The sequence below is a fragment of the Heliangelus exortis genome, chromosome 23, assembly GCF_036169615.1.
Source record: "Heliangelus exortis chromosome 23, bHelExo1.hap1, whole genome shotgun sequence".
NCBI classification, from domain to species: domain Eukaryota; kingdom Metazoa; phylum Chordata; class Aves; order Apodiformes; family Trochilidae; genus Heliangelus; species Heliangelus exortis.
Genome location: NC_092444.1, coordinates 5698376 through 5711166, shown reverse-complemented (window position 1 = coordinate 5711166; position 12791 = coordinate 5698376). Strand labels below are relative to the sequence as shown.

The 12791-nt window shown below is 45.9% G+C and overlaps 1 protein-coding gene across 13 annotated transcripts in view; it reads left to right on the top strand.

Annotated features, from left to right (window-relative positions):
- CAMTA1 (calmodulin binding transcription activator 1) overlaps positions 1–12791 on the top strand; it is a 248112-nt gene that overhangs the window by 192831 nt on the left and 42490 nt on the right. For all 13 annotated transcript variants that reach the window (XR_011730433.1, XR_011730434.1, XR_011730435.1 and 10 more), the window contains 2 exons: positions 8333–8473; positions 10759–12614. Coding sequence is in view for 9 of the 13 variants with exons in the window: in XM_071767412.1 (XP_071623513.1) it covers positions 8333–8473; positions 10759–12614 (1997 nt within the window). In the remaining 4 variants the exon portion in view is untranslated. The remainder of the gene's footprint in view (positions 1–8332; positions 8474–10758; positions 12615–12791) is intronic.

Below are 12791 nucleotides of genomic sequence, written 5' to 3'. Positions count from 1 at the left end.
GGAAACAAAACGGTGCCCATGGTCTGGTATTTTCAAGCATCATTTTTAGACACCTTGTTGGTCACAAGAGAATCAGCAGTAGGTTTCTTCCCTCATGGGCAGTCCCTGGTTGTGTGCTCAGCACCCAGGATGGGTTGCTGGTGTTTACAGATGGACCCTGTGGAGCTGAGTGTGTCAGGGTGGGTCTCATTTACTACTGCTTTACACTTCCCAGCCTAAAGAAGAGGCTGCTTGGATGTGCAGAGTGACCTGGAAGTTTGTTCTACAAACAGGCAGCTCTGTGGAGTTCTCCACGACTGCCCTGGAGTATATTTTACTTTACATCAAAGTTACATTGTCTGTCTTCCTCTGAAGAGCATCTTCCAGTGTGCATGCAAACATCTTTTTGCAGTGCAAGCAAGTTTAGGCATAATGTGGGTCTGTAAGCAAGAGAAAATTAACTGGAGAAGCCACAATATCAAGCCTAGGTGCTTGCATCTGAGTCAACAAGCATCAGGTCTGCTTTTCTTCCTCACCCCTGCCCCTGCTCAGATGCTGGTGTTGTGCCCAGCTTTCTGTAATTAGAGGTCACAGCCCTGAGGTCCATTCTGATGTCTCAACCATCAGTGAAAGATCAGTGTCCTGCTGACCACAGCATTAGATCTGAATTTGCACCACTCCTCTGTTGTATCCCAAGCTCTGCTGGCCCATCTATTCCTTTCCTAGACAGAACTGGAGGGCAGCAGACAGATAGAAAAGAAGAGAGAAAACAACACATATGCTGGACAGAATATTTGCCCCTGAAACTGATAACTTGAACCAGAAATCAGAAAAACCATGAAAAAGATGAGGAAGGTGTACCTGAGACTGGATGAGTGCCCTAGCATTAAATAGGAGAGGAAGTAGCAGCCTCTTAAAAAATCTGCAGTACATCAAGAAAATTTTATGAAAACTACAACAAGCTCACCATAAATTTAATAACACTTGGCTCTTTAGTGTCTCAAGAGGGAAGAGTGAAATTCTGCCCAAGTCTTCAGAGTATATATGCATATACATTCCTCTGTTTGTGGGTACTTACCCTGGGAAATGCATCCTTAGAAATGTAGCTAAAATAAAACCTTTAGCTTCTGATCAGACCTAGAAAACAAAGAGGACACAGATAACTGTGTTTGGGGAACACAGAGGGACACTGGCAGCCAAGAAGCCATCAGATTTGGTTCCAGTATTGGGTGTGCCATGAAATTCTGAAGCCAAGCACATTAGTTTCATCACATTTTTGCATTAATCACATTCTTTCACAGACTTCACAGTTTGATTGCCTGATGTTTCCAAATTTCTCTGCCCTAAAGCAGATCTGTCGATGACTTAATCAAAGTGGTGTTGCTGGTGAAGTGACAGCCTTGCCCTTTTACCTGTCTCACATTGCAGTCCATCTAGTTTTATTCCTCTGGTCTGGGAAGCTGTGTGAGGTTTTTGTTGATTGTTTTGTTTCCTTGGTTGCCATTTTCCATCAGAATTTCACACTGAAGATGAGTTAGTGATGATACAGCCAGGGTATGCGTGGACACCAGAGGCAAAGGGATGGGTTTGTATCCTGTTTCAGACCATCAATGTCATTCAGAATTAGGAGAAGCTGATACTGGTTCTATCTTTGGGGAAAATGCCTCCTTCTGGTCAGAGGCTGGTGACAGAGACCAATTCTTGACTCACTGAGAACAAGTGCTGTTCGTTCAAGTCCTACTTAGCCTGGACCAGAGTTGGGTATTAAAGCTTTTGACCTTTGTCAAAAAAAAAAAAAAGCTTTTATATCAGAATCTAGGAGAGCAGAGAGTCAGTGTGGCAGCCAAAGGCTGGAAACATGTTCCCTTGGCCATTTGTGCCTGGAGAACTAAAAATGATGTGGCAGATGGTTGGCAGGGAGAGAGGCATCAGTCTGAGCACTGGAGCCAGACAAATACATCAAACTGTGTTTCCTGAAATGCAGAGACCCTGCCTGGGATGAGCATGGAGTTTGCTCATGTTTCTTGCATCCATAATTCACTTGGCTCCTTCTCTTAACCACTGCATCATCCCAAGGTCAGTCCAGGCTCCAGCAAGTGTTTGGCAGGAGTCCAGCACAGGCATCATCTCCTTGAGGTGACTTCTGATCCCCTCTGTGAGCCCTCAGGTCCAGACTGCCAAGGGGTGGCTTCTTCTCTCTTGAAGAAGACCTCTGCAAACCCAGAGCTTCTTGTCTGGCTTCTGAGGTGGGCTTTTCTAATGCTGTGATTGGGCTTTAGTTTTCCTGCCTTTGGATTTTTGTTTGGTTCTGATATATTTATCACCTGCCTTCGAGCTGGGACAACCAGGAGCTCCTGATTGTCCTGTCTGGACAATCCTTGTTGATGCTCCTTGGGACAGAAGCAGACAAGCCTGGAAGGCCTGGATAGACTATTCATGACCTCCAGGAGGATAAATTCTCTCTCCTTCCTGCCTAGGAGATGTAGTGCTTTGTCCTAGAGGTGTGCACATGGTCAGGGAGCAAGGGGAGGGCTGTAAAGCCTCCACTGAAATGTCCTGGCAGTCCTGCCATCTGACTTTTAGCACCATCCTAGCTGGTTGTCTGAATCCAAAGGGTCATCATGTGTGTTGCTACAACCTTGTAGGACATTTGTGCAAAATGGGTAGCGATAACACATGGAAATTTGGTGAGAACATTGTCTCAGACACCTGTAAGTCATTTCAGGATGCCTGGGATGACGGATGGGCCTCCATTTGGCATGGCTTTCAATTTTTCCATCCCACTTGTGCCCTATAATAGTCTTGCTTTGAGATTTCTCTGAACAGATTAGCAGATGTCCTCAGAGGCATCTGGTGGTAAAAGCAAAATGCAGTGGCAGAATCCAGCACAGCAGAAATCTGTATATAAACTCCACATGATCAGGAAATTGTGGGCTGGATTATGTTGGGGGTTTCTCCAATTCATCCCCTTTTGGCTTTCTCATCCCTCAGCTGGCAAAGCATGAGTTACAAGCTTACAGCTGGTGCTCCATTGCAATCCGTGTTTCAGGTCCACTAGAATTAAGAGCTTGCTTTCAGGAAAAAGCTTTTTTTTGTTGCTCTGCTCCTTGGAAACTGATTGCTCCTGCTTGTGCTGCCTGCACACAGCCACAGCTGGGGAGAGGGGAGGTTTCTCCTGGCACCTGTCAGATTTAATACCTCTGAGCACAGGCACTGAGTGTCTCTCCCTGTTCTGCCCGTGACAATGGAGCTGGTGGAGGTGACCTGAAACTGCATCCCTGAGCTGCTGCATCCAGAGAGGGCACTGAATGTGTGTAGCTCAGGATGAAGTTGAAAAAGCAGTAATCGGTGTTAATATGGTTGGAAGAATTGAGTCATTGGGTGATTTTATCTTGACTTAAATTTCTGTTCGATTTCAGTGACTATGTTTAAAGTTTTTTAAGAGTTAATCTCGGTTCAGTTGTGCAGAAGTGTTGGGTGGGATGATTTTTACCATTCCCCAAGCAGTCTGTCAGATCTACAGAGGGACTCTCAGTGGAAACTGAAGCTTGCCAGCTCAGTTTCAGCAGACCTCTATGTACAAAGAGCAGATTCTTTAAAAGAGTTTGGGTTTAGTAATGTGGATGTCCAGTTTTGCTGTAGTAGTACTTACATGTTACTAGAATTGGCTGTGGGATTTATTTATTGATTAGAAAAAAAAAATCAATACTAGGTCCTAGGTGGGTTCCTCTGGGACCCCACCAGCCAGGGTCGTCTCTCCAGGATGCAGCTCAGAACCCCTTCATTACCGGGACAAATTTTCAGAAATGGGGTTCGGCTTGTCCGGGTCCTTGCGAGGGGCTTGCGGGACCCCCGTGTGTCCCCCGTGTGTCCCCCGCGCGTCCTCCCGCCCCTCCCGTTCCTTATCCGCTGGTGCCACCTGGTGGGGACGGCGGGGACGGGCGGGGCTGTGGCCGGGATCCCGCTGCCGGAGGAGCTGGAGGGGCTCGGGGTTGGGGTCCGGAGGGGCTGGGGCCAGGGATCAGGAGGGGTTGGGGTCCGGAGGGGCTGAGGTCCGGGGACCAGAGGGGCTGAGGTCTGGGGTCTGGAGGGGTTGGGGTCCGGAGGGACTGAGGGTTCGGGGTCCAGAGGGGCTGAGGTCCGGGGACTGGAGGGGTTGGGGTCCAGGATCAGGAGGGGTTGGGGTCCAGAGGGGCTGAGGGTTCGGGGTCCAGAGGGGCTGAGGTCTGGGGACTGGAGGGGTTGGGGTCCGGGGTCTGGAGGGGCTGGGGTCCAGCATCAGGAGGGGCTGGGGTCCAGGATCAAGAGGGTTCGGGGTCCAGAGGGGCTGAGGGTTCGGGGACTGGAGGGGTTGGGGTCCAGGATCAGGAGGGGTTGGGGTCCAGGATCAAGAGGGTTCGGGGTCCAGAGGGGCTGAGGTCCGGGGACTGGAGGGGTTGGGGTCCAGAGGGGCTGAGGTCCGGGGACTGGAGGGGTTGGGGTCCAGGGACCGGAGGAGCGGCCGCAGCGTCCCTGTGTGGCGAGGCTCTGGATGCTGACCCAGAGGAGGTTGGTTCTGACACGAACTCCCTCGTGCTTTAATTGAGCTTCGTGTAATCCCGAGGTAGGAAGCAGGGCTGTTCAGCAAACAGGACCAGAAATTCCGAGTCTTGCGGAAGGGAAGGGCCCAGGGATGGCAGCTCTGTCCTGATGGATGTCGTCGAGGGCAAGAACTCCAAGGATCATCTCTTTAGTCCACGGGATTCCCTGTGGATGGCTGAGAAGAGCCTGAGAGTGTTATCTCTTCAGCACTGTGCTTTCATGGGTGAGAACTCTTGAATTTCAGGTGTCTGGAGATAAAAATTGCTTTCACTGTACATAAAAGTCACAGAAATCCCACTCCAAGCAGCTTCAGAAGAGTCACATTCCCCTGGTCCTCTCTTCGGGTACCTGAACCCCTTCCCACTTGCTATCAAGCCTCCAGTTGTGTCTGAGCAGAGCTTCAAGGAAAGGTCTTGTTTTGGAAGAAAGATTTCTCTTCCAGGAACAGCTAACAGTGAAACGTCTGTACAAGTCCTTACAAAGATGTTAAAATTCAAGAAATGTCATGAAGAAACAGCAAATGTGCAAGGTGATCTTCACCTGCATCCCCAGCAGCCAGGCACAAGAAATCTTTCTTTCATAACCAGTGATAAGTGGACACAGAGGACTGGAAAATCTGGGAAAAAAAAGAAAAAGCTGAATTGTGTGTAGGTGTCTGGATATGGAAAGAAAAACCTAATGGAATTCTCCTCCAGCTGAACTGAGAAATCAGAGCAAGACCCTTATTTCTGTCAATACCAATGCAGCAAATATTGAAGGGACAAGGCTGCCATTTCCAATGGTCCATTGCCATGGAAACAGCCATCCAGTGTCAACAGAGTGGAATGCAGGAAGCAAGGCAGCTTTTGGTCCCATCAGAGATGGGAGATGTCATCATTATTACTGAAAGAAGAAAAGAGATGCCCTTGCCCCTCAAAACAGAGCTGGTAATAGAGCTGGTAATTGTGGAGGACTGAGAACCACCAGCAGCAGAATGTGGCTGAAATAGTGGTACAAGAAATCTGGACAATCATATTTTTGTGTGTGAGAGATTCCTTTGGCTTCTGAGCTGTCTTTTTGCTCATAATGTAGATAATTTTTTCATTCCTTTGCTCATGATGGTCAAACAAAGTCCTGATGGTGCAAATGAACGGGAAGGCACTCATCCAATACTGAAAGGTCATGTTTCTTGTTTTTTGTCACAAAGGAAGACAGAAGAAACAAGGAGAGGTTGGAGGCATTTCCTAGGAGCAGCATTCTTAATTGTGGACCTTCCTGGAGCCTCAAGTCTCCACTTCAGACACCCAGTGAAATACCAGGAATTCTCAGCTCTGCTGCATTAGTGCTGCAGGCGCTGTGCAGAGGGTGCGTGGCAGGGACCGTGTTGCTGCTATAATGCAGCAACTTTGCAATCCATTCATGGTAATACTGGAAAGAAAAGTGTTGAAGCAGTTTGAAGCTTTCTTTCTTAATTATAAGGAAATGCAAGAGGAGTCTCAACAGAAATCCAGATTAAAGTATGTCCCAGAATTTCTGTTAAGCTTCACTCTTTTCGGTTTTTTTGGGTTTTTTTTTTTCTTGTTCCTGTATTATATATGTTTCATCAAACATCTGCAGTGGTTTCACTTTTTGAACCACTAAGAAACAGGAAGAGTGTATGTATATGCTTTTTATTAACCTCCCTTTGATACTGCACTTCCCTATAGAAATCTCCTTTCCTGCTGATTCATTATGTGTCAGGAAGCCAAGCATGACATGTTAAAAGCCATCTTGATAGCATTTGATATTCAGTCCTAACAACTCACCAGCACACAGGAGTTTTTCTTTAAAAGGGGCAGGGAGAAAATCTGCGTGTTGGTTGTGCCAAGATAGTGGATAATTTGCATTCAGCACCTAGACTTTTTTTTTTTTTCAATCTGTCACCCTTCACTGGCTTTTTATTTTATAACCTTCATAACATACAGGGAGCATCAGCACTAAAAAAAGTCACACCATGTGGACAGAAACTGAAGCTGGAAGCACTTGGAGCCAGGCTAGAGTGGGACCTTTCCTCAGTAGCAATAGATCCATGACAGGACTTTATTATACTGGAAGGACCTGAAAATAATAGGCAGGGTACTCTATATATCCAGATATAAAGCTGTTTGTTATTTTTTAGCTTCCAGCTCACAGCTTGATTCAGACTAAGAGCCATCATCATGAATACACAAACCATGAGAATGTGATTCACTTCCCAGCCTTGCCCTCTGTGCACTGCAGTGGGGAGCAAACACTCTCACACTGCTGTAAAAAAATTTTGTAAAAAAAATAAAATTACCAGTGTGTGTCTGAGCTCACTTCTTTAGCAAAGCATTTCTAGAGCAACCAGAAAAAAAACTTAATGCAAAGTTTCTCAGTAATAATTACAGTTTGGTAACTGCATGTAGCACAGCTGAAAGGATTCCAAATACATTAATGCCTTTTAATCTGTCACTGTATTTTTTGCAAAACTGCTATTTGAACATCACCTCTTAGGCATAACGTCACATGTGACAGAATAATGTACCTAGAACAATCAAATTAATGTGAGTAGAGGTACTGGAGCAGTGAGCATTTCTAAATTTCAAGTTAGACATAATAGCAGGTACTGAGTTTTAAGAGCAAATTCAAAATTGTGAACCTACTAGAAAGCAAAAACCTGTTGGGTACAATAACAATAAATGTGGTTGTCAAGCAAGCGTAGAGAGAGTCATTACTGAACTAACTGCAGCACTTTAAATAGTGATATGAGGAAGAATACTTTTGAATCTTATTTACAGTGTTTCTGCAAGTTATTTGGCCTCACCAATAAAAGCTACAACTTCTGTAATACAAACCTAGGCCAAGATGAGATGCTGTCAGGCAAAGTAACATCAGGGTGTGATGAGGCAGCACAGCAACAGGTGGTGTAAAAAACCAATAAAGCTGTTTCACAGAGCAGCTGCAGCAATCCTGTTCCACTGGCTGTTTATGACATACTAGTCAGGTGGAGAATATCACTGCTCCATGAAATTCTGCATCTAAAAAATTCTGAGAGGGATCCCTTCATCAAATAATTTATGTGCGTGTAGTGGAGCATTCTTATTTAAACAGCTAAAGGCCACCAGAGTCCCCAAGAAATGAGACCTTCAGGTTGCAACATGTTCTGCAACATCACCCTGCTGTTCATTTTCCCAAATTACTAAAAAGTTGTCTAAATCTGAGGAGGAACTCACCCAGTGTCTGTTGGTGACTCCCAAAGGATGAGTCGGTCTGTGCTGCTGCCAGCCAGTATCTGACTCTGAGGACCTGTGAGAAGGTTTGTATTTGCTATTATATTGGTGTATGGATGCTGATTTTATTATAAAACTAACTTATTTTTCATATTAGACAGAAAAAGACTCCAAAATGCTTCTTGGAATTCTACTGTTTTACTTGAATGGAACATGAGCATTTTGTTGCTTTCAGGTTTTAATGAAGGTTACCTGCATTATTCACATAGTCCTTCCAATTTTTCAGCTTAGAGTCATCATGAACAGCAAACTGACACAGAAAATACTGTACTGAGGGTTCTTTTCCCTTTATGTACCTAATCCAGGAATTCCAGTTGGGAGCCTATGGATATCAGGGAGCAGGGAATAGTAAATAAACATTACTGTTGCTTTTTACAGGACTCCTTCAGTTCTGACAAAAAGTAGCAGGAATTGGTTTCTGCTGATCTTTTGCAGGGGCCTTTTGATGGTTCCTGGCATGTTTTTGAAGTTCCTGATGGGAAGTTTTACTGGTTTTTTTGCAGTTCATGGCATTAAGTGGACATGCAGCAATGGCAACAGCAGTTCAGGGTTCTCAGTGGAGCAGCTGGTGCAGCAGATCCTCGACAGCCACCAGACCAAACCCCAGCCTCGGACACACAACTGTCTCTGCACTGGTACCTTGGGTGAGTACCTTGGGAGGGCACCAAATTATGTGTGGATAAAGGGAAGGGTTTGTAGTACTGAAGTGCTAAAAGTGCTGTCTCATGAAATGCTGAGAAACGGTGAACCCAGGTGACAGGAATCTCATAAAAAGATGAGGCTGGGACTTCTGGAAAAAAAGGCAACAGTTTGTACTTTGCAAGTTCTAATACGTGCTCTGTGTGACCTGCTCAAAAAGGCATATTCTCTTCTACCTGATCAAATTTTATTATCAAAATGTCAAAATCTGATGGTCTTCCTTCCCACTTCACCATCCAAATTGCTTGCTCTACAGCCCCCTTTGCTGAAGTAAATGGGTTTAGGTGGTTAAGGCATCACTAGGATAAGACAGGTTTTATTTAGGTATCATGAAAATACAGGAGATTTCTTTCCTGTTGAAGATGGCTTTGTTTTCAGTAAGAGTACAGTAGCAAGAAACAGCATCCTCAGTATGCACATTTTAGAGAGAGTGGGAAGATGAGTGATTCACTTTTCCAAGTCATCTGCTTTATAGCCACCCCTTCCTAATACTTAGGCAAAGTGAAATATATGACACATTGATTAGTCTATAGCAAAATTTATAAAAGAAAGCTGTCAGTGCTTAAAAGAGTTTATTTTTTCTTTTCGGGGGCAGTTGCCTTATCCAATCAAGATTTAAGTAAGAATTATGACCTCTGAAATACCTGAGTTTGGATTAAAATTCAACCCTTAAGGCTCAGTGTTTGATCCAGGCTTGCAGATCTGAACATGAATACTTTTATTCTTCCCTTTGATGTTTTGTCTTGTGCTAAGTCTGCTGTCTGCTTTTTAACATAACAGTATCACTTTGTTTTGTAACTGCTCACACACTGGTTCCTTATCATCAGCTGCAAAGATGACAGCATGAAAGCCTCTTCCTTGTTCCTGTTCATCTCTATACCTAAGAGAATAGAGAGGTTTAATATTGCATTTAGTCTCAGAAGCACTGCCCTGAACTACTTTAAGTGACCTGATTCAAATCTTGAGCACATAATAGAGAAGTTCCCCTTCAAGGGCAAAGGAACAGAAGATTTAGTAAATTGCAGCAGCTACACGGACGCTTTATGTTACCCAGAAGATGGCATTTATAATTGTAGCCATTAGCTATAAGGAGGTTTCTTTCCCCCTTTAGTCATTATACAGCACCATAATTAATGTTCTTACCTCATTCTGGGGAAAATGAATCAATTAAGGAAAGAAACATCAAAAATTCATGGGCTGTTCTTCTTTAAACAACAAAAGCAGTTCCTGCGCCAGAGTTTGTGGCCAAGATGCCTTTGCAGACAGAGCTGTTGACTTCATTCCACCTGATTTCCCAGCTCCCAGGACCTCGGGTGGTGTTCACTTTCTGTCAGGCCATTAAAGGCACCAGCTGGCTGAGGTCCCTGCAGGGTTGTCTCCTTGTGACCTTTGCTTGACCGTTCCTCAGCCACTCCAGTACTAATTGTGCACTCTGTGAGCAACCTCTTGAAGTACCAAATGTTCCTCCCTCAGCATGTGAATGGCTTAGAACAAGAGAAATGCATCACCATCCTTATGGGAGGGAAAGCCTTCTTGGTGCTGGCTAACCTGCTCCTTCTTTAATAATTTGATTGGCAGCTGTAATAGGCACACTGATGACAAGAAGATAAGGGCTGCAATCTAGGCAGCAGGGTGATGCTGGGGACAGGAGCTTGATGTGGCATCTGTCACCTCCAGATTACCAGTCAGCATCCAACCCCTGAGAGAGGTTGTCAAACCACCCGACATCAGCCATCAGCCAGCAAGAAGAGCTGCACATCTGTGTGTACAGCAGTGTGCCAGTGGCATCCTGTCCTTCCCAGCCCAGCTGATTCTGTGATTCCATGGCCTGGTGTCCTGTCCGTGATTCAAGTGAAGCAGGACCTGTGAGGCAGAAATTCCCTGCTACAACTGACAGCAGACTTTGCAGACTTTGCTGTTTAAATAACTCCAAAACTTGTCTAGATGCTGATTCCTCTCTTCCTAAGGTGCTGTCTGATGGGGCAGGGAGGAGGGGGGTAGGTGCTACGTGGGGTGAGGGGAAGGGTGCAAACGTGCACCCTACACATTAGATGGAAAAGGAGCTGTAAATCCAGCACTGGTGAGAAATTAATTTTATTTCCAAGGTCTCTCTTTCTCACCTGTGTGCCACATAAGCACAACTCTCCTTTGCTGCAGCCCTAAGGTGGGTGGCTGGCATTGTCTTGATTTTGCTATCCACTGAATGGCAGGTGTTGTTTTTCTGACACAGGGGCAGGCAGCAGTGTGCATCACAAGTGTAACAGTGCCAAACACCGCATCATATCACCAAAGGTGGAACCAAGGACAGGTGGGTACAGCGCTCACTCAGAGGTACAAAACAACGATGTTTCTGAAGGCAAGAACGAGCACAGCCATGGCAAGGCCTCCAGCCGAGAGAAGAGGAACGGCAAAGTGGCCAAACCCGTGTTGCTTCATCAAAACAGCACCGAGGTTTCTTCCACGAACCAGGTGGAGGTCCCTGACACAACACAGAATTCTCCCGTGTCCATCAGCAGTGGATTGAACAGTGACCCCGACATGGCGGATAGCCCGGCTGTGACTGGGGTGTCCAGTATGGCTGTAGCATCAGTTATGGGAAGCTTGTCACAAAGTGCCACCGTGTTTATGTCAGAAGTCACCAGTGAAGCTGTGTACACCATGTCACCCACCTCCGGCCCAAATCAACACCTTCTCTCCTCAGATGCAGCCGCGCAAGGACTGGTACTTGCTGTGAGTTCAGATGGACACAAATTTGCTTTCCCAACAACTGGCAGTTCAGAGAGCTTGTCGATGCTACCCAGCACTGTCTCTGAGGAACTCGTGCTCTCCACTACTTTAGATGGAAATAGAAAAATTCCAGAAACCACCATGAATTTTGACCCTGACTGTTTTCTTAACAATCCCAAGCAAGGGCAGACATATGGTGGAGGAGGTATGAAAAATGACAGCATCAGTACCAACATAAGACAGTCACCCACAACAGAACGTAGCTTCAATTTCAATACAACCCTCACAAAGGAAATTAAAACCGAGGACACATCTTTCGAGCAACAGATGTCCAAAGAAGCATTTTCCTCTACTTCTGCATCCAACACTCTCACCCTCACTACTGGTTCGGGTTTGCTTCCATCTGGAGGGGGTCTGAGCCCAAGTACCACCCTGGAGCAGATGGACTTCAGTGCCATTGACTCCAACAAGGACTACTCTTCCAGCTTCAATCAGACTGTTCAGAGCCCTCACGTTCATCAGACCCCTTCCCCCAGCTTCTTTCTGCAGGATGCCAGCAAACCTCTTCCCCTTGAGCAAAACACTCACAACAATTTGAATGACACAAGTGGCTCATTTGTGAACACGTTAGGAATCCCCAGTGTGAAAACAGAGTCCTCCTCCCAAACCACTTCCAACTGTAATGGCACAGTGGAAACCAGAATAGAGTCCACTTCTTCTCTCCAGCTCATGCAGTTCCAAGCAAACTTCCAGGCTATGACTGCAGAAGCTGAAGTTCCCATGGAGACCTCCCAGCAGGCAGAAGGGAATGAAAATCTACTTAAATCAGGGGATCTTCAAGCCTGCAGCACGGAACACTACTTACAGCCTGAGGCCAACGGGGGTATCAGGAATGGGAACAATCTCCCAATTCTCCAAGGAAACATGGTACAAGGACTCTATCCCGTGGCCCATCCCAGCTTAAATAACTCCTCCAACATGGAGCTTAACTTGGACCACTTTGACATCTCCTTCAGCAACCAGTTTTCTGATCTAATTAACGATTTCATATCGGTAGAAGGTGGGAGCAATGCTCTCTATGGGCACCAGCTGGTGTCAGGGGACAGTGCCGGACTGTCTCAGCCTGAAGACAGTAACAGAGCAACATACAACCAGGCTGAAATGTGCATTCCTTGCTGCAGTCCTCAGCAAGCCAACATGCAGCTCAGCAGCACAGAGACTGGAGCCAGCACCATGGCATACATGCATGTGGCTGAGGTGGTCTCAGCAGCTGCAGCACAAGGCACTTTGGGGTTGCTACAGCAGAGCGGACGCTTGTTCGTGGTGACAGATTATTCACCAGAATGGTCTTACCCTGAGGTAAGTCTTAGGGCTTTTTACTCAGGAATATTTACCGGTTTATCTTTCGTTGCTTTGTTAATAAGGGCTCCCAAAGAGCTGCTTTGTTAAAGCTTTGGCAAGGCTTTAAAAATATATCTCTTCGAAGTCAGAGAATCCAAGGCCATTTGCATGTCTGAGCGCGGTTTTAATTAAGCA